The 21504-nt window shown below is 54.4% G+C and overlaps 1 protein-coding gene and 1 pseudogene across 1 annotated transcript in view; one reads left to right on the top strand and one right to left on the bottom strand.

Annotated features, from left to right (window-relative positions):
- The window catches only part of LOC140404550 (calmodulin-binding transcription activator 2-like), a 158164-nt pseudogene extending 157344 nt beyond the window's left edge, over positions 1-820 (top strand).
- A 2-nt stretch (positions 821-822) lies between these two features.
- Positions 823-21504, bottom strand: part of LOC140404549 (calmodulin-binding transcription activator 1-like) — a 36609-nt gene continuing 15927 nt past the window's right edge. Inside the window, 7 exon segments of the mRNA XM_072493152.1 lie at positions 823-830; positions 3434-3568; positions 4877-4969; positions 4972-5003; positions 7121-8951; positions 20025-20165; positions 21344-21497. Of these exon segments, the coding sequence (XP_072349253.1) occupies positions 823-830; positions 3434-3568; positions 4877-4969; positions 4972-5003; positions 7121-8951; positions 20025-20165; positions 21344-21497 (2394 nt within the window).

Raw genomic sequence — 21504 nt, 5'->3', positions numbered from 1 at the left:
AATGGAGACGGGGGGGAGCGAGGGTAATGGAGACGGGGGAGCGAGGGTAATGGAGACGGGACAGCGAGGGTAATGGAGACGGGGGAGCGAGGGTAATGGAGACGGGGGAGCGAGGGTAATGGAGACGGGGGAGCGAGGGTAATGGAGACGGGGGAGCGAGGGTAATGGAGACGGGGGAGCGAGGGTAATGGAGACGGGACGGCGAGGGTAATGGAGACGGGGGAGCGAGGGTAATGGAGACGGGGGAACCGTCCCTCCCCCACCGACGCACAGTGGCAGCCGTGTGTACCGTCTACAAGATGCGCTGCAGCAACTCACCGAGGTTCCTGAGGCAGCGCCTTCCAAACCCACCACCTGATGGTCTCTGCATTTCCGCCCCCCCCCCCCCGCCCCCGTGAAGCTGGGGGGAGAACGGGACGGGATTGAACGGAGCCGGCTGTGTCAGCAATCGGAATGCTTCACCAACATTGAAACTGGGGGTTCGACACTGCAGAGCAAGCTCGTGGCCCCCAGATGGCGGGTGTGCTCCACACAGACTGCCAGACGGTGAGTGTTCCACACAGACTGCCAGACGGTGAGTGTTCCACACAGACTGCCAGACGGTGAGTGCTCCACACAGACTGCCAGACGGTGAGTGCTCCACACAGACTGCCAGACGGTGAGTGCTCCACACAGACTGCCAGACGGTGAGTGTTCCACACAGACTGCCAGACGGTGAGTGTTCCACACAGACTGCCAGACGGTGAGTGTTCCACACAGACTGCCGACTGGCCTCTTTCTGCTCTGTAAATTCTCTGAACTCTCCCAGGTCACAGGGTGAATCTAAATCGCTGAATATATTGGAAACAATACAACAGCAAACATTTGAGAGAAGGTTTGTCCAAAAAGCTGTGGGGAGTAGATGCTGATTAGAAAATATATTTGATGTATCAAAGTCCCGTCTGTTTCTGCGCAACCCTGCCACAGATACAGAGAAGACAGGAGCAGGAGGAGGCCATTCGGCCCTTCGAGCCCGCTCCGCCATTCATCACCATCATGGCTGATCATCCAACTCAATAGCCAATCCCGCTTTCTCCCCATAGCCGCTGATCCCATTCCCGCCCAAGTGCTGTATCCAGCCGCCTCTTGAATATATTCAATGTTTTAGCATCAACTACTTCCTGTGGGAATGAATTCCACAGGCTCCCCGCTCTTTGTGTGAGGAAATGTCTCCTTATCTCTGTCCGAAATGGTTTACCCTGAATCCTCAGACTGTGACCCCTGGTTCTGGGCACACACACCATTAGTAACATCCTTCCTGCATCGACCCTGTCCAGTCCCCCCCACCACCATCGGGAACATCCTTCCTGCATCGACCCTGTCCAGTCCCCCCCCCACCATCGGGAACATCCTTCCTGCATCGACCCTGTCCAGTCCCCCCCACCATCGGGAACATCCTTCCTGCATCGACCCTGTCCAGTCCCCCCCCCCACCATCAGGAACATCCTTCCTGCATCCACCCTGTCCAGTCCCCCCCCCACCATCAGGAACATCCTTCCTGCATCGACCCTGTCCAGTCCCCCCCACCATCGGGAACATCCTTCACTGCATCCACCCTGTCCAGTCCCCCCCCCCCACCATCGGGAACATCCTTCCTGCATCGACCCTGTCCAGTCCCCCCCCGACCATCGGGAACATCCTTCCTGCATCGACCCTGTCCAGTCCCCCCCAACCATCGGGAACATCCTTCCCTGCATTGCCCCTGTCCAGTCCTGTTAGAATTTTATAGTCTCTATGAGATCCCCCTCATTCTTCTGAACTCCAGCGAGAACAATCCCAACACAACAAACCCTCATGTAAACGACGACTCATCCCCCGTAACTACGGACACATCCCCCCGTAACGACGACACATCCCCCGTAACGTCGACACATCCCCCGTAACGACGACACATCCCCCGTAACGTCGACACATCCCCCGTAACGTCGACACATCCCCCGTAACGTCGACACATCCCCCGTAACGACGACACATCCCCCGTAACGACGACACATCCCCCGTAACGACGACACATCCCCCGTAACGACGACACATCCCCCGTAACGACGACACATCCCCCGTAACGTCGACACATCCCCCCGTAACGTCGACACATCCCCCGTAACGTCGACACATCCCCGTAACGTCGACACATCCCCCGTAACGACGACACATCCCCCGCAACGACGACACATCCCCCGTAACGACACATCCCCCGTAACGACGACACATCCCCCGTAACGTCGACACATCCCCCGTAACGTCGACACATCCCCCGTAACGTCGACACATCCCCCGTAACGTCGACACATCCCCCGTAACGACGACACATCCCCCGTAACGACACATCCCCCGTAACGTCGACACATCCCCCCGTAACGACGACACATCCCCCGTAACGTCGACACATCCCCCGTAACGACACATCCCCCGTAACGACGACACATCCCCCGTAACGTCGACACATCCCCCGTAACGACGACACATCCCCCGTAACGACGACACATCCCCCGCAACGACGACACATCCCCCGTAACGACGACACATCCCCCGTAACGACGACACATCCCCCGTAACGACGACACATCCCCCGTAACGACGACACATCCCCCGTAACGACGACACATCCCCCGTAACGACACATCCCCCGTAACGACGACACATCCCCCGTAACGACACATCCCCCGTAACGTCGACACATCCCCCGTAACGACGACACATCCCCCGTAACGACGACACATCCCCCGTAACGACGACACATCCCCCGTAACGACGACACATCCCCCGTAACGACGACACATCCCCCGTAACGACACATCCCCCGTAACGACGACACATCCCCCGTAACGACGACACATCCCCCCGCAACGACGACACATCCCCCGTAACGACGACACATCCCCCCGTAACGTCGACACATCCCCCGTAACGACACATCCCCCGTAACGACGACACATCCCCCGTAACGTCGACACATCCCCCGTTAACGACGACACATCCCCCGTAACGACGACACATCCCCCGTAACGACGACACATCCCCCGTACGTCGACACATCCCCCGTAACGACGACACATCCCCCGCAACGACGACACATCCCCCGTAACGTCGACACATCCCCCGTAACGACGACACATCCCCGCAACGACGACACATCCCCCGTAAACGACGACACATCCCCCGTAACGACGACACATCCCCCGTAACGACACATCCCCCGTAACGACACATCCCCCGTAACGACGGCACATCCCCCGTAACGACGACACATCCCCCGCAACGACGACACATGCCCGTCCCCCCATGTCTGTCGTGTTCCCCACTCCCATGCACACAAGGACACCAGGCTCTCGTGCGCTGGTCACGGATAGACGGACAGTAATCGGTACAAACGCAGAGAAAGCTTCCACCCTACCGTCCAGTGACAGCCAGTCCAGCTGGGAGCTGGGCATCGCCTGGGAGTTCCGAGCTCTGTATTCAAACAGTACCCAGTTGGAAATGAAGTGGTTCGCCAGGGCCACGTGCAGCCTCACCAGGCCAGCTTCATGGGCTGAAAGTAGAAAAGAGAACGGCCTCAAATCCCACTCACAAGGAACACGTGGGGACGACTCAGCAGCGGACAGACGGTGGGGGCTGGGGGGGAGCTATTTAAACACTGGAAGATAGAGGACTGATTCAGCCCTTCTCCTCCGTCACAGGGTATCACCGAGGAGACATTTCATTCTCGTGCCCTTTCTCTCCCCAGCTCACAGCCGTCTAACAACGAACCTGGATCGAAGGCAAGGATCGCCGCAGAGGGGAGATCAACCCTCTCGAGTGAGTCACTCAGGCCTCCATTCCCAGTGTCGTCAACTCTGATATCTTACCCTGTGTGAGAACCCAACTCTCCTGCTCTCCCCGACGCTCCCCCTCCTCTCCCCCCTGTCCGGCCGTCTCCCTCCCCCCTGTCCGGGGCCGTCTCCCTCCCCCCTGTCCGGCCGTCTCCCTCCCCCCTGTCCGGGCCGTCTCCCTCCCCCCTGTCCGGCCGTCTCCCTCCCCCCCTGCCCGGCCGTCTCCCTCCCCCCTGCCCGGCCGTCTCCCCTCCCCCCTGCCCGGCCGTCTCCCTCCCCCCTGCCCGGCCGTCTCCCCTCCCCCCTGTCCGGCCGTCTCCCCTCCCCAGTGTCCGGCCGTCTCCCTCCCCCCTGTCCGGCCCGTCTCCTCCCCCCTGTCCGGCCGTCTCCCTCCCCCCCTGGTCCGGCCGTCTCCCTCCCCCCTGTCCGGCCGTCTCCCCTCCCCCCTGTCCGGCCGTCTCCCTCCCCCCTGTCCGGCCGTCTCCCTTCCCCCTGTCCGGCCGTCTCCCTCCCCCCTGTCCGGCCGTCTCCCTCCCCCCTGTCCGGCCGTGTCCCTCCTCCCCTGTCCGGCCGTGTCCCTCCCCCCTGTCCGGCCGTGTCCCTCCCCCCTGTCCGGCCGTGTCCCTCCCCCCTGTCCGGCCGTGTCCCTCCCCCCTGTCCGGCGTCTCTCCCCCCTGCCCCCTCGCTCCCCCCCTGCCCCCTCGCTCCCCCCCTGCCCCCTCGCTCCCCCCTGCCCCCTCGCTCTCTCTCTCTGACACATAACTTTATCGATTTTGTGGAGTGCTTTACCACATCTCAGACTGCTTTCCGCGATTTATTTCACCCAAATGAAGTTATTGAAGCAGTGTCAGCTGTCACTCCATGTCACGATGGTGTAGGTAAGAGTTTATTATTCTGCTCGGAGATAAACCTTCCCAGCCATGCACCCGGGATCATGGGGAACAGGAGGAAGCCATTCTGCCCCTCGAACCTGTTCCGTCATTGGATAACATGGCAAGATTCTGTCGGTCAGTAAGAGCGGTACCTACCTGGGCAGTAACAGCGCAGAACGCCAGGCTGAATGAGCGACGCCGGAACTGTAATCTTATCAAACGTGCAGGAGTAGCGATCGTTGCCATCGTCCAGGGTCCAGTGATCAGCACCTTCACCCCACCCCTGTCGCAGTGAAACAGGGCAGCATTAATCACTCACTCTCTAACCCACCTTAAACACAGCACGAACCAGAGGAACACCTTCCTACACAATGCTGCCCGACCTTCCGGCTATTCCTCAACTTGCAGCATTCACAGGAGTTTCTTTCAATTCCAACTTCCTCCCTGTCCCCCCCCCAGACGGATGGCGTTCCTGACGGGAGCACCGGACAGTATCTGCCCCACTCCCGCTGACCCGGACTGGACTGACGGGAGTCATCAGGAGGCTGGGCGCGGTTAACTCCTGCACGCGGACAGTGAGAATTCGAAAGACATGTCACCCCCCACCCCCCCATCCATACAGAAACCAGGAGGCCATTCGGCCCCACTGTGCCTCTCCTGTCTCTGCGAGTTTCCCAGATAATCTGGCTCATCTCCTGTTGCACAGTGGGCTAAACAGCTGGCTTGTAATGCAGAACAAGGCCAGCAGCGCGGGTTCAATTCCCATACCAGCCTCCCTGAACAGGCGCCGGAATGTGGCGACTAGGGGCTTTTCACAGTAACTTCATTGAAGCCTCCTTGTGACAATAAGCGATTATTATTATTAACCTGCAAATTAACACTTCCTCAGTTCCTTCACAATCTGCGTTTCAGCCAGTGCATCCCATAAGAGGTAGGAGGAGAAGTGGGCCATTCGGCCCATCCAGTCTGTCCCGCCATTCAATCAATCCTCAACTCCACTCTCCCGACTCATCCCGTAACCCTCGATTCCCTCTGTCCACCTCCGCCGTGGACATCGTCATGGGAGTGTCCCTTTAAGCAAGGTTTTTGTCTTATCGCATGGCTTCAGTTATGTCATTGTGTGGGCGGAGCTGGGCTGTGGCTCTGAGAGCTGTTTTTGGTTTCATTTTCATTTTGACTGCTGTGGACTACAGACAGGAGAACCAAAGTGTTTTGAACATAGAATTTACAGTGCAGAAGGAGGCCATTCGGCCCATCGGACTCTGCACCGGCCCTTGGAAAGAGCACCCTACCCAAGCCCACACACCCACCCTATCCCCGTAACCCCACCCAACCTTTTTTGGACACGAAGGGGCAGTTTCGCACGGTCAATCCACCGAAGCTGCACATCTTTGGACTGTGGGAGGAAACCAGAGCACCCGGAGGAAACCCACGCACACACGGGGAGGACGTGCAGACTCCGCACTGACAGTGACCCAAGCCGGGAATCGAACCTGGGACCCTGGAGCTGAGAAGGAACTGTGCTAACCACTGTTCTATTTTGTCTTTGAATTGGAACAGTTAAGGGGAATTCATTCAGTGTTATACATAGATTGCTGTAGCTGGGTGGGGTCTGTATATTTGTAATTGATAAAAATTCTTGCTGTGTGTTTTATATAAATGTTAACTACATTCTGAGAATAAAGTTTGTTCTGATTGAAGTGTCTGGGTCGACTGTTGAATCACACCTGAAGGGAAGGACCTGGTGTTCATCCTCGCCACATTCAACATAAAGGTTATAGGTCAGGTGAACTCCATAACACACTTTGGAGTTTCTAAACCCTGGCCCCTAACAACATACTTAACGACCCAGCCTCTACAGCTCTGCGGTTAAAGGGGGCAGCACGGTGGCGCAGTGGTTAGCACTGGGCACTGAGGTGCCGGGGTCGATCCCGGCCCCGGGTCACTGTCCGTGTGGAGTTTGCACATTCTCCCAGTGTGTGCGTGGGTCTCGCCCCCACGATGTGCAGGGTAGGTGGATTGGCCGCGCTAAATTGCCCCTTCATTGGGGGGAAAAAAATGAATCGGGTACTCTAAAATTTAAAAAATCAAAAAGCTTTGTGGTGAGGAATTCCTGAGAGAGAGGAGATTCCTCCTCATCTCGGTCTGAAATGGGCGACCCCTCACTCGGAGATTCTGCCCTCTGGTCCCAGGCTCTCCCACAAGGGGAAACACCCTCTCAGCATCGACCCTGTCAAACAAACCCTCGGAGAATCCTGTACATCATCCCGCAACAGATTCCACAAGTCAGCGAACACTGTCTGGGGAGAAAATGGTTGTTCCGTAAATAGCCCCGGGAGGGGAAAGGAAACAAGAGGCTGATAAAGAGAACCCATGATGCTTCCACGGCAGGCAAAGCACCTTACCTCAGGATAAGACCACTCTGGCGAGAAGTCGGTGATGGTTACGCCCTGGCCTGTGTCTGTCGCGTTCCCAGGTGACGCCTGTGTGGAATCTGATGGTGTTACCAGCACCTCGGTAAATGGAATATCGTTGGCCGCACTCCCCAGCTCCCGGGGAGCCTCTGGTTGTTGCTGCTGCTGCGGGCAGTAGCTGCCCATTTGAGAAGACAGTTCGGGGTAATTGGGGGAGACAGTCTGCCCTGGGCTTTCTGCCGGCGTGGGGGGGGTGGGACTGCTGCCGTACTGCGCGAACCCTCCAGCGGTGTCGGTGCTGCTGTCGGTCATGAACTCCGACATCAGATCGGGGAACTGGCTGTCAAAGGAGATGTCAAAGTGGTCGATGTTGAGGTCGATGTTGGACGAGGACACGGAGGAGGAGGACAGGTCGTTCTGGATGATGGTGTACAGGTCAGTCACCTGGTTGCACGGCAGGCTCAAGGGCCCATCGCTGACCTCCGCCCTCCCCCTCCCATCGTACTGGCCTTCCGACTTGACGGCTGGCTCCATTTCCACGTTCCTCTGCGCCTTTGCAATCTCTGTGTCTCCGTTCAACTGCGGCGCTGTGTCGACGGACATCTCCACCTCTGGGACCACGGCCTGGAAAGCAGCCATCGGCACGGAGGGCTGGAGCTCCTCCTTCACACTGGCGCCGTTACCGTGTTCCTGTGCGAACTGGGAGATGGCTTCCACCTTCAAGCTGTCCGGGACAACCGGAGACGCAGTCGGTGCACCGGCAGTACTCGGTCCTTCCTCGATAAAGAAGCGGTTTTGGGACGGAGGGAGGGGGCTACAGGTTGGGGTGCGCTTGCCGAAAACGCTGGTGTAGTTTTTCGGTGGCTCCGCATTACTGTAGTCCATCTTCTCCAGGACAGGACGGGAGCTGAGCTCGCTCGTCACGAAGCTCCCCTCCGCGCTATCCGAGAACGTGCGGCTCACCGAAACCAGGCTCGAATTTTGGGGCGCTCTGGAGGCGACGGGAGGGATCCGGTAATCTGACCTGGCCGCCGCAAATTGTTCCAAATTCCCGCTTTCGAAATCTGGCTCCTCCTTCAGGTCGCCGTTGGGAAACCCGGAATCGGACAAGCTGGCCGAAGGGAATGTGCCCGGCGGCCTGGCGCTCGCTCCCCCGCCGTACGTCTGACCCTGCTTGGGGCTGTTGAGGAACGAGTCGGGGTCGAAGGTCGGGGCGTGGGGCTCGGACGTGTCCATGCTGGCCTCGGCGGCCTGCGACAAGATCAGGCCGCCCACGGAGCTGGGCAACAGCGCCAGGCCGATGGCGCTGGCTGGGGGAGCCAGGGGCAGGTCCCGGCCGCTCAGTGGCAAACCCTGGTCGGTGGAGTTGGCAGCAACCAGCTGCTGACTGGGCGTCAACGAAACGGGCTTGTCCCCGACTCCGGTCATTAAAATAACAGCGTTCGGAGGTAAGCTGCAGGTTACCGTGGCGACCGTGAGATTTGGCACAGTGGCGGCTATGGCAACGGAGGTGAGCTCCCTGTCGTAGTAGCCGTTGGTGCGAGAGGTCAGTGCATCCTGCTCGGAGTCAGCATTCTCCAGGGAGCTGGGGGACGCTGCTTCGCGGTTGCCCCCGTTAACCTGGAGGGCAGCTTTGGGTAATTTCACCACCGTTCTCTCCTCACTCTCACTCTCATCCTCCTCGTTCTTGATCTCGGTGCCCGCGAGGTTTTGCACTTCGGTTAAGGCAGAGTAGGAAGTGAGTCGGATGTCCACTTTGGGTGATATAATCCGATGTTTGGTGCTGTTACACTTGTGGGGGCTGCTTCCTGTCGTACCTGCTCAATGGACAGACAACAATTTAAAACAAGCGGTAATGTAAAGACAAGAACATCGCATCAAGGAGCAGGAGTGGGCCATTCGGCCCTTCCAGCACCCTCCGCTATTCACTACCATCATGGCTGATCGCCTCACGGCCTCAACTCCACCATCCTGCCCGTTCCCCATAACACCAATTAAAAATCTGCCTACCTCCTCCTTAAATTACCTCACTGTCCCCGACATCCGCCACACTCTGGGGTAGCGAATTCCCCAGATTCACCACCCTTTGAGAGCAGTACCTTCTCCTCATCTCATTTTAAATCTGCGACTCCTTATGCTAAGATTATGACCTCTTGTTTTAGAATGCCCCAAAAGAGGCAAATCTCCACTCTGACTCTCAGCTCCCGCTCTTTTTAACTCTCCGCTCTGACTCACAGCGCCAGCTCTTATTAAATCTCCGCTCTGACTCGCAGCTCCCGCTCTTTTTAAATCTCCGCTCTGACACTCCGCTCCCGCTCTTTTTAAATCTCCGCTCTGACTCTCAGCTCCCGCTCTTTTTAAATCTCCGCTCTGACTCTCAGCTCCCGCTCTTTTTAAATCTCCGCTCTGACTCTCAGCTCCCGCTCTTTTTAAATCTCCGCTCTGACTCGCAGCTCGCGCTCTTTTTAAATCACCGCTCTGACTCTCAGCTCCCGCTCTTTTTAAATCTCCGCTCCCGCTCTTTTTAAAGCTCCGCTCTGACTCTCAGCTCCCACTCTTTTTAAAGCTCCGCTCTGACTCTCAGCTCCCACTCTTTTTAAATCTCCGCTCTGACTCACAGCGCCAGCTCTTTTTAAATCTCCGCTCTGACTCTCAGCTCCCGCTCTTTTTAAATCTCCACTGACTCTTAGCTCCCGCTCTTTTTAAATCTCCGCTCTGACTCTCAGCTCCCACTCTTTTTAAAGCTCCGCTCTGACTCTCAGCTCCCACTCTTTTTAAATCTCCGCTCTGACTCACAGCTCCCGCTCTTTTTAAATCTCCGCTCTGACTCTCAGCTCCAGCTCTTTTTAAATCTCCACTGACTCTTAGCTCCCGCTCTTTTTAAATCTCCGCTCTGACTCTCAGCTCCCACTCTTTTTAAATCTCTGCTCTGACTCTCAGCTCCGGCTCTTTTTAAATCTCCGCTCCCGCTCTTTTTAAAGCTTCGCTCTGACTCACAGCGCCAGCTCTTTTTAAATCTCCGCTCTGACTCTCAGCTCCCGCTCTTTTTAAATCTCCACTGACTCTTAGCTCCCGCTCTTTTTAAATCTCCGCTCTGACTCTCAGCTCCCACTCTTTTTAAAGCTCCGCTCTGACTCTCAGCTCCCACTCTTTTTAAATCTCCGCTCTGACTCACAGCTCCCGCTCTTTTTAAATCTCCGCTCTGACTCTCAGCTCCAGCTCTTTTTAAATCTCCACTGACTCTTAGCTCCCGCTCTTTTTAAATCTCCGCTCTGACTCTCAGCTCCCACTCTTTTTAAATCTCTGCTGACTCTCAGCTCCGGCTCTTTTTAAATCTCCGCTCCCGCTCTTTTTAAAGCTCCGCTCTGACTCTCAGCTCCCACTCTTTTTAAATCTCCGCTCTGACTCACAGCGCCAGCTCTTTTTAAATCTCCGCTCTGACTCTCAGCTCCCGCTCTTTTTAAATCTCCACTGACTCTTAGCTCCCGCTCTTTTTAAATCTCCGCTCTGACTCTCAGCTCCCGCTCTTTTTAAATCTCCGCTCTGACACTCAGCTCCCGCTCTTTTTAAATCTCCGCTCCGACTCTCAGCTCCCGCTCTTTTTAAATCTCCGCTCTGACTCTCAGCTCCCGCTCTTTTTAAATCTCCGCTCTGACTCTCAGCTCCCGCTCTTTTTAAATCTCCGCTCGGACTCTCAGTTCCCGCTCTTTATAAATCTCCGCTCTGACTCTCAGCTCCCACTCTATAAATCTCCGCTCTGACTCTCAGCTCCCGCTCTTTTTAAATCTCCGCTCTGACTCTCAGCTCTCGCTCTTTATAAATCTCCGCTCTGACTCTCAGCTCCCGCTCTTTTTAAATCTCCACTGACTCTTAGCTCCCGCTCTTTTTAAATCTCCGCTCTGACTCTCAGATCCCGCTCTTTTTAAATCTCCGCTCTGACACTCAGCTCCCGCTCTTTTTAAATCTCCGCTCCGGCTCTCAGCTCCCGCTCTTTTTAAATCTCCGCTCGGTCTCTCAGTTCCCGCTCTTTATAAATCTCCGCTCTGACTCTCAGCTCCCGCTCTTTTTAAATCTCCGCTCCGACTCTCAGCTCTCGCTCTTTTTAAATCTCCGCTCTGACTCTCAGCTCCCGCTCTTTTTAAATCTCCGTTCTGACTCACAGCTCCCGCTCTTTTTAAATCTCTGCTCTGACTCTCAGCTCCCACTCTATAAATCTCCGCTCTGACTCTCAGCTCCCGCTCTTTTTAAATCTCCGCTCTGACTCTCAGCTCCCGCTCTTTTTAAAACTCCGCTCCGACTCTCAGCTCCTGCTCTTTTTAAATCTCCGCTCTGACTCACAGCTCCCGCTCTTTTTAAATCTCCGCTCTGACTCTCAGCTCCCACTCTACAAATCTCCGCTCTGACTCTCAGCTCCCGCTCTTTTTAAATCTCCGCTCTGACTCTCAGCTCTCGCTCTTTATAAATCTCCGCTCCGACTCTCAGCTCCTGCTGTTTTTAAATCTCCGCTCTGACTCTCAGCTCCCGCTCTTTTTAAAACTCCGTTCCGACTCTCAGCTCCTGCTCTTTTTAAATCTGCGCTCTGACTCTCAGCTCCCGCTCTTTATAAATCTCCGCTCTGACTCGCAGCTCCCGCTCTTTATAAATCTCCGCTCTGACTCTCAGCTCCCGCTCTTTTTAAATCTCCGCTCTGACTCTCAGCTCCCATTCTTTATAAATCTCCGCTCGGACTCTCAGCTCCCGCTCTTTTTAAATCTCCGCTCTGACTCTCAGCTCCCGCTCTTTTTAAATCTCCGCTCTGACTCCCAGCTCCCGCTCTTATTAAATCTCCGCCCTGACTCTTAGCTCCCGCTCTTTTTAAATCTCCGCTCTGACTCAGCTCCCGCTCTTTTTAAATCTCCGCTCTGACTCTCAGCTCCCGCTCTTTTTTAAAACTCCGCTCCGACTTTCAGCTCCTGCTCTTTTTAAATCTCCGCTCTGACTCTCAGCTCCCGCTCTTTTTAAATCCCCGCTCTGACTCTCAGTTCCCGCTCTTTATAAATCTCCGCTCAGACTCTCAGCTCCTGCTCTTTCTAAATCTCCGCTCTGACTCTCAGCTCCTGCTCTTTCTAAATCTCCGCTCTGACTCTCAGTTCCTGCTCTTTATAAATCTCCGCTCGGGAAGACTTCCGGGTGCGGCGATGACCAGCTGAGTCGCACGTTTCGGCAGCTCCCTGTGAAACGGACTTTTGGGCTCTTGATAGGAGCCCCAACGGCAATTTTAACGGCTGAAAACACCGTGCGGTAAACCAGAAGGGTGTTCCCCCTGGACACGGATGGAAAAAGGAGAGGAAAGTGGCCGGATTGCAGCGGATCCTTTGGAACAACGGCAAGGAAGGCAAGCAGAAACCAAGATGGCGTCGGAAGGTGGCAGTTTCATATGGGGCCCTGAACAACAAGAGTTTTTGAAACGCTGCGTGGAGGAGATAAAAAAGGAAATGAAGAAAGAGTTGTTGGCCCCGATACTACAGGCGATTGAAGGGCTGAAAGAGGAACAAAAGACCCAGGAGCAGGAGCTTCGGGTCGTGAAGGCGAAAGCAGCAGAGAATGAAAACGACTTACAGGGCCTGGTGGTGAAGTCGGAGATACAGGAGGCACACCAGAAACGATCTGTGGAGAGGTTGGAGGCACTGGAAAATAACGCAAGGAGGAACAACTTGAGGATTCTTGGCCTTCCTGAAGGTGTGGAGGGGGCGGACGTCGGGGCATATGTGAGCACGATGCTGCACTCGTTAATGGGAGTGGAGGCCCCGACGGGTCCGTTGGAGGTGGAGGGAGCATACCGAGTTATGGTGCGAGGACCGAGAGCAGGAGAACCTCCCAGAGCCATAGTGGTGAGATTTCTCCGTTTTAAGGATAGAGAAATGGTCCTTAGATGGGCGAAGAAAACTCGGTGTAGTAAATGGGAGAACGCGGTGATCCGCGTCTATCAAGATTGGAGTGCGGAGGTGGCGAGAAGGAGGGCGAGCTTTAATCGGGCCAAAGCGGTACTTCACAAAAAAAAGATAAAGTTTGGAATGCTGCAACCGGCAAGACTGTGGGTCACATATCAAGGGAGGCACCACTACTTTGAGACGGCGGATGAAGCGTGGACTTTTATTGTAGAAGAAAAATTGGAATGATTGGACTACGAAAATGAACGTTTGGACAAAGTGGTGGGACGAGTGGGGGGGGGGGGGGCGAAGAGGGATTGTATGATTAATCCTGCGGTATGGTAACTTTTCTTTCTCCCACAGGTGGTGATGGGGGGAGGTGGGGAGGGAGAGGAGATGGGGCGTTGGCCATGGGAGGCGGGGCCGAGGGAGAGGCGCGGGCTTGGTTCCCGCGCTATGATAATTATGGCGGGAATAGAGAAGCAGGAAGGAGGGGGCGCCGCACGGGGCGAGCCGTGATCACGGGGGGAAGCCGAGGTCAGCCAGAGTTTGCTGACTTCTGGGAGCAACATGGGGGGAGTAATTACGCTAGCGGGGGGTCTAGCGGGGGGGGGGGGGGGAGAGGGGGGAATTACTGGGTTGCTGCTGCTGGGGAAAGGGGGGAGTGGGTGCGGGAAAGGATGGGCGGGGGGGCACCGTCTGGGAGAAATACAGCCGCGTGGGAACTGGGCGAGAAGCTGGAAAAAGATGATGGCTAACCGGCAAGGGGGGGGGGGGGGGGAAGCCCCCCAACTCGGCTGATCACGTGGAACGTGAGGGGGCTTAACGGGCCGATAAAGAGGGCACGAGTACTCGCACACCTTAAGAAACTTAAAGCAGATGTGGTCATGTTACAGGAAACGCACCTGAAACTGATAGATCAGGTTAGGTTGCGCAAAGGATGGGTAGGGCAGGTGTTCCATTCGGGGCTGGATGCGAAAAACAGGGGGGTGGCTATATTAGTGGGGAAGCGGGTAATGTTCGAGGCAAAGACTATAGTGGCGGATAACGGGGGCAGATACGTGATGGTGAGTGGCAAATTACAGGGAGAGATGGTGGTGTTGGTAAACGTGTATGCCCCGAATTGGGACGATGCCAATTTTATGAGGCGAATGCTAGGACGCATCCCAGACCTAGAGACCGGAAAGCTGATAATGGGGGGAGACTTTAACACGGTGTTGGAACCAAGGCTGGATAGGTCGAAGTCCAGGACTGGTAGGAGGCCGGCAGCAGCCAAGGTGCTTAAGGATTTTATGGAGCAGATGGGAGGGGTGGACCCGTGGAGATTCAGTAGACCTAGGAGTAAGGAGTTCTCGTTTTTCTCCTATGTCCATAAAGTCTATTCACGCATAGACTTTTTTGTGTTGGGTAGGGCATTGATCCCGAGGGTGAGGGGAACGGAATATACGGCTATAGCCATTTCGGATCATGCCCCACACTGGGTAGACTTGGAGATAGGGGAGGAAACAAGAGGGCGTCCACCCTGGAGAATGGATATGGGACTAATGGCGGATGAGGGGGTGTGCTTAAGGGTGAGGGGATGCATTGAAAAGTACTTGGAACTCAATGACAATGGGGAGGTTCAGGTGGGAGTGGTCTGGGAGGCGTTGAAGGCGGTGGTTAGGGGGGAGCTGATATCAATAAGGACACATAAAGGGAAGCAGGAGAGTAAGGAACGGGAGCGGTTGTTGCAAGAACTTTTGAGGGTGGACAGACAGTATGCGGAAGCACCGGAGGAGGGACTGTATAGGGAAAGGCAAAGGCTGCATGTGGAATTTGACTTGCTGACCACAGGCACTGCAGAGGCACAATGGAGGAAGGCGCAGGGTGTACAGTATGAATATGGAGAGAAGGCGAGCAGATTGCTGGCACACCAATTGAGGAAAAGGGGAGCAGCGAGGGAAATAGGGGGGGTGAGAGACGAAGATGGAGAGACGGAGCGGGGAGCGGAGAGAGTGAATGAAGTGTTTAAGACATTTTATAAAAAATTGTATGAAGCTCAACCCCCGGATGGGAGGGAGAGAATGATGGAGTTTTTGGATCGGCTGGAAATTCCCAAGGTGGAAGAGCAGGAAAGGATGGGATTGGGAGCACAGATCACGGTAGAAGAAGTGGTGAAAGGAATTAGGAACATGCAGACGGGAAAGGCCCCGGGACCGGACGGATTCCCAGTTGAATTTTACAGAAAATATTTGGACTTGCTCGCCCCGCTACTGACGAGGACCTTCAACGAGGCAAAGGAAAGGGGACAACTGCCCCCGACTATGTCAGAAGCAACGATATCGCTTCTTTTAAAGAAGGAAAAGGATCCGCTACAATGCGGGTCCTACAGACCAATCTCCCTCCTCAATGTAGATGCCAAGGTCTTGGCCAAGGTAATGGCAATGAGAATAGAGGAATGTGTCCCGGGGGTGGTTCATGAGGACCAAACTGGGTTTGTGAAGGGGAGACAGCTGAACACGAACATACGGAGGTTGTTAGGGGTAATGATGATGGCCCCACCAGAGGGTGAAACGGAGATAGTAGTGGCGATGGATGCCGAGAAAGCATTTGATAGAGTGGAGTGGGATTATCTGTGGGAGGTGTTGAGGAGATTTGGGTTCGGAGAGGGGTATGTTAGATGGGTGCAGCTGTTGTATAGGGCCCCAGTGGCGAGTGTGGTCACGAATGGACGGGGATCGGCATATTTTCGGCTCCATAGAGGGACAAGGCAGGGATGTCCTCTGTCCCCATTACTGTTTGCACTGTCGATTGAGCCCCTGGCGATAGCGCTGAGAGGTTCCAAGGGATGGAGGGGAATACTTAGGGGAGGAGAAGAACACCGGGTATCTTTATATGCGGATGATCTGCTACTATATGTGGCGGATCCAGCGGAGGGGATGCCAGAAATAATGCGGATACTTGGGGAGTTTGGGGATTTTTCAGGGTATAAATTGAATATGGGAAAAAGTGAGCTGTTTGTGGTGCATCCAGGGGAGCAGAGTAGAGAAATAGAAGACCTACCGTTGAGGAAGGTAACAAGAGACTTTCGTTACCTGGGGATCCAGATAGCTAAGAATTGGGGCACATTGCACAGGCTAAATTTGACGCGGTTGGTGGAACAGATGGAGGAAGATTTCAAGAGATGGGACATGGTAGCATTGTCAATGGCAGGGAGGGTGCAGGCAGTTAAGATGGTGGTCCTCCCGAGATTCCTTTTTGTGTTTCAGTGTCTCCCGGTGGTGATCACGAAGGCTTTTTTCAAAAGGATAGAAAAGAGTATTATGGGTTTTGTTTGGGCCGGGAAGACTCCGAGAGTGAGGAAGGGATTCTTACAGCGTAGTAGGGATAGGGGGGGGCTGGCACTACCGAGCCTAAGTGAGTATTATTGGGCCACTAATATTTCAATGGTGAGTAAGTGGATGGGAGAGGAGGAAGGAGCGGCGTGGAAGAGATTAGAGAGGGCGTCCTGTAGGGGGACCAGCCTGCAGGCTATGGTGACAGCCCCATTGCCGTTCTCACCAAGGAACTATACCACGAGTCCGGTGGTGGTAGCTACACTGAAGATTTGGGGACAGTGGAGACGACATAGGGGAAAGACCGGAGCACTGGGGGGGTCCCCGATAAGAAACAACCATAGGTTTGCCCCGGGGGGAATGGATGGGGGATATGGAATGTGGCAAAGAGCAGGTATAACGCAATTGAAAGATCTATTTGTGGATGGGAAGTTTGCGAGTCTGGGAGCGCTGACCGAGAAATATGGGTTGCCCCAAGGGAATGCATTCAGGTACATGCAATTGAGGGCTTTTGCGAGGCAGCAGGTGAGGGAATTCCCGCAGCTCCCGACACAAGAGGTGCAGGACAGAGTCATCTCAAAGAAATGGGTGGGGGACGGTAAGGTGTCGGATATATATAGGGAAATGAGAGACGAAGGGGAGACTATGATGGACGAACTAAAAGGGAAATGGGAAGAAGAGCTAGGGGAGGAGATTGAGGAGGGGATGTGGGCAGATGCCCTAAACAGGGTAAACTCGTCGTCCTCGTGCGCCAGGCTAAGCCTGATTCAGTTTAAGGTATTACACAGGGCACATATGACTGGAACACGGCTCAGTAAATTTTTTGGGGTGGAGGATAGGTGTGCGAGGTGCTCGAGAAGCCCAGCGAATCATACCCATATGTTTTGGTCATGCCCGGCACTACAGGGGTTTTGGATGGGGGTGACAAAGGTGCTTTCAAAAGTAGTAGGAGTCCGGGTCGAACCAAGCTGGGGGTTGGCTATATTTGGGGTTGCACAAGAGCCGGGAGTGCAGGAGGCGAAAGAGGCCGATGTTTTGGCCTTTGCGTCCCTAGTAGCCCGGCGCAGAATATTGCTAATGTGGAAAGAAGCCAAGCCCCCGGGGGTGGAGACCTGGATAAATGATATGGCGGGGTTCATAAAGTTAGAGCGGATTAAGTTCGTCCTAAGGGGGTCGGCTCAAGGGTTTACTAGGCGGTGGCAACCGTTCGTCGAATATCTTGCGGAAAGATAGATAGGGGAGAACAAAGAAGGCAGCAGCAGCGGCCCAGGACTTGGGGGGGGGGGGGGGGGGGGGGATGGGGGGGGGGGATGGGGGGGGGGGGTGTGGCCTGAGACAAGGCAGTTGCCAATTAGGGCTAGTTTTTCTTTTGTTATTTAATATTTATTTATTTGTTGTTGTTTTTGTTTAAATTTAAAAAAGGTCATTATTATCTGTATTGTTACAATGTTGTGTAAAGGATGCACAATGTACTGTGTTGGTTGACCAAAAATTTTCAATAAAATATTATTTAAAAAAAAAAAAAAATCTCCGCTCGGACTCTCAGCTCCCGCTCTTTTTAAATCTCCGCTCTGACTCTCAGTTCCCACTCTTTTTAAATCTCTGCTCTGACTCTCAGCTCCCGCTCTTTTTAAATCTCCGCTCTGACACTCGGCTCCCGCTCTTTTTAAATCTCCGCTCTGACACTCGGCTCTCACTCTTTTTAAATCTCCGCTCTGACTATCAGCTCCCGCTCTTTTTAAATCTCCGCTCTGACACTCGGCTCTCACTCTTTTTAAATCTCCGCTCTGACTCTCAGCTCCCGCTCTTTACAAATCTCCAGACTCACAGCTCCCGCTCCTTACAAATCTCCGCTCTGACACTCAGCTCCCGCTCTTTTTAAATCTCACCTCTGACACTCCGCTCCCGCTCTTTTTAGATCTCCGCTCTGACTCTCAGCTCCCGCTCTTTTTAAATCTCCGCTCTGACTCTCAGCTCCCGCTCTTTTTAAATCTCCGCTCCGACTCTCAGCTCCCGCTCTTTTTAAATCTCCGCTCTGACTCTCAGCTCCGGCTCTTTTTAAATCTCCGCTCCCGCTCTTTTTAAAGCTCCGCTCTGACTCTCAGCTCCCACTCCTTTTAAATCTCCGCTCTGACTCACAGCGCCAGCTCTTTTTAAATCTAAGCTCTGACTCCCAGCTCCCGCTCTTTTTAAATCTCCGCTCTGACTCACAGCGCCAGCTCTTTTTAAATCTCCGCTCTGACTCACAGCTCCCGCTCTTTTTAAATCGCCGCTCTGACTCTCAGCTCCCGCTCTTTTTAAATCTCCGCTCTGACTCACAGCGCCAGCTCTTTTTAAATCTCCGCTCTTGACTCACAGCTCCCGCTCTTTTTAAATCTCCGCTCTGACTCACAGCTCCCGCTCTTTTTAAATCTCCGCTCTGACTCTCAGCTCCCTCTCTTTTTAAATCTCCGCTCCGACTCACAACTCCCGCTCTTCTTAAATCTCCGCTCTGACTCTCAGCTCCTGCTCTTTTTAAATCTCCGCTCTGACTCTCAGCTCCTGCGCTTTTTAAATCTGCGCTGACTCACAGCTCCCGCTCTTTTTAAATCTCCGCTCTGACTCTCAGCTCCTGCTCTTTATAAATCTCCGCTCTGACACTCAGCTCCCGCTCTTTTTAAATCCCCCGCTCTGACACTCAGCTCCCGCTCTATTTAAATCTCTGCTCTGACACTCAGATCCCGCTCTTTTTAGATCACCGCTCTGACGCACAGCGCCCACTCTTTTTATATCTCCACTCTGACTCTCAGCTCCCGCTCTTTTTAAATCTCCGCTCTGACTCTCAGCTCCCGCTCTTTTTAAATCTCCGCTCGGACTCTCAGCTCCCGCTCTTTTTAAATCTCCGCTCTGACTCTCAGCTCCCGCTCTTTTTAAATCTCCGCTCTGACTCACAGCTCCCGCTCTTTTTAAATCTCCGCTGACTCTCAGCTCCCGCTCTTTTTAAATCTCCGCTCTGACGCACAGCTCCCACTCTTTTTAAATCTCCGCTCTGACGCACAGCGCCCGCTCTTTTTAAATCTCCAATCTGACACTCGGCTCTCACTCTTTTTATATCTGCACTCTGACTCTCGGCTCCCTCTCTTTTTAAATCCCCAATCTGACATTCGGCTCTCACTCTTATTAAATCTCCACTCTGACTCTCTGCTCTCACTCTTTTTACATCTCCGCTCTAACTCTCAGCTCCCGCTCTTTTTAAATCTCCGCTCTGACTCTCATCTCTCGCTCTTTTTAAATCTCCGCTCTGACATTCAGTTCCCGCTCTTTATAAATCTCATCGACACTTCAACCCCAAGGTATCAACACGGGGGAAAACACAGGACTCCACTTTTTGGGAGTGGGCACAGCACATACAGAGAATTCTGCCACTTGCCCCTGTCCTGCTAGAGTGGGGGATCTGTACATTACGCTCACTGTGAAGCCTTTGGTGAAACAGACCGGCGATCCACCAGGCCCGCATCAAGCAGATAGCCTGGGTGGGAGAGTGAAAGTGGGGCATGATTTGACCCAAACCTCCCTGCAGTACATGACGGTGCCTCTAGCTCAATACCACATGAAATTTGCCTTCGCCAAGGCAAGTGGGCCAACCTGTGGACTGCACCAGAGTTAAAGTTTGAAGTGTCACACTTACCGAGGCCCCGATTACAGAGACACGTGTGGGTGCGTGGCTGGGGCTTTGCTTGATGGCTTTCCAACACCTGATGAACCAGTTGTTCCACTGAGAACTCAGTTGCTCCGTTACCGTTGCTGCACGACCACTTGATGCAGTGGACTGAGAGCAAGAAGAAAAACCGGTCAATCTTCCTCCTCTCGCACAGCCTCGCAGGTCAGGCGGCCAGTCAGCCCGTCGCACCTGTGCAAGCTCCCAGAAAGAGTGGTCCAAAGTGGACCGAGCTTCCTCCCATAATCCCACAAATTCACCTTCCTATCGGGACGCGTCCAATTTTTGAAAGCCGTTCCCGAATCGGATTCCGCCCCTTCCCGATCACCGGGCCAGATTTAACAATTTAAATTCCCTCAGGGCCCGTGGTGAGATTCGAACCCTTGTCTCCCGAGCATCAGCCTCGGGGTTACTAACCCAGTTACATTACCGCTACACCACTGCTCCCCCACATCACCTCACTCTCATCCATATTAAAGTGCCCCTGTATATCTGTCTGCTCTGCAACTGATCACTACTTCGCACGTCGCCAAGTTAGAATCATAGAATTTACAGTGCAGAAGGGGGCCATTCAGCCCATCGAGTCTGCACCGGCCCTTGGAAAGAGAACCCTACTGAAGCCCACGCCTCCACCCTATCCCCGTAACCCTACTTAACCTTTTTGGACACTAAGGGGCAATTTATCATTGGCCAATCCACCTACCCTGCACATCTTTGGACTGTGGGAGGAAACCGGAGCACCCGGAGGAAACCCACGCCGACACGGGGAGGACGTGCAGACTCCGCACAGACAGTGACCCAAGCCGGGAATCGAACCTGGGTTCTGTAACTTTCCCAGACATTTCACTCACCGCACCCAGGGCCAGGACATTTGTAAATAGACAAAGAAGGCAATGGTGCTGGTGGTCCTCACGGTGTCCTTCCTTCCAGCTTCTATAATATCCATTCACCATCACCCCTCTGCAGGATGGTGACGACACAGACAGATCACCCTCTTGCCCTATCGTCCGAAAGTCAAACTCACACTGGGTACGATTCTGACCGCTGAATAGCACTGGAGGCTATCCAACCATGAAGTGCATCACAGACAAGACCATGCCTGTCCTCATCTGGTGTCTGTACACATGCAGCAGGTCTGACCGGCTCATTATCCGGAGCAGGAATCCCCAAGGGCATTGGCCCTCCCTCACCCAGGGGCACCACAGCACCAACGCCCAACCCTGCGCCCCATTCCCCACACCACCCCCTGCCCCCACACCACCCCCTGCCCCCACCTCACATGGTCTTACACATGGGTTTCAGCTGGCAGATCAGTTCCTCCCTCGACCACTTCATCCATTCCTTCCGGTCACTGTTGACAGAGCAGAGAACCGGACCGCACATCTTGCCGCAGTCCTCGGGAACTGGCACATTTAAGTAATGCACGAGCACGATGTCAGGATTCTGTGGG

This window comes from Scyliorhinus torazame, chromosome 31 (genome assembly GCF_047496885.1).
Source record: "Scyliorhinus torazame isolate Kashiwa2021f chromosome 31, sScyTor2.1, whole genome shotgun sequence".
NCBI lineage: Eukaryota > Metazoa > Chordata > Chondrichthyes > Carcharhiniformes > Scyliorhinidae > Scyliorhinus > Scyliorhinus torazame.
This window is presented reverse-complemented; position numbering and strand designations above follow the sequence as displayed.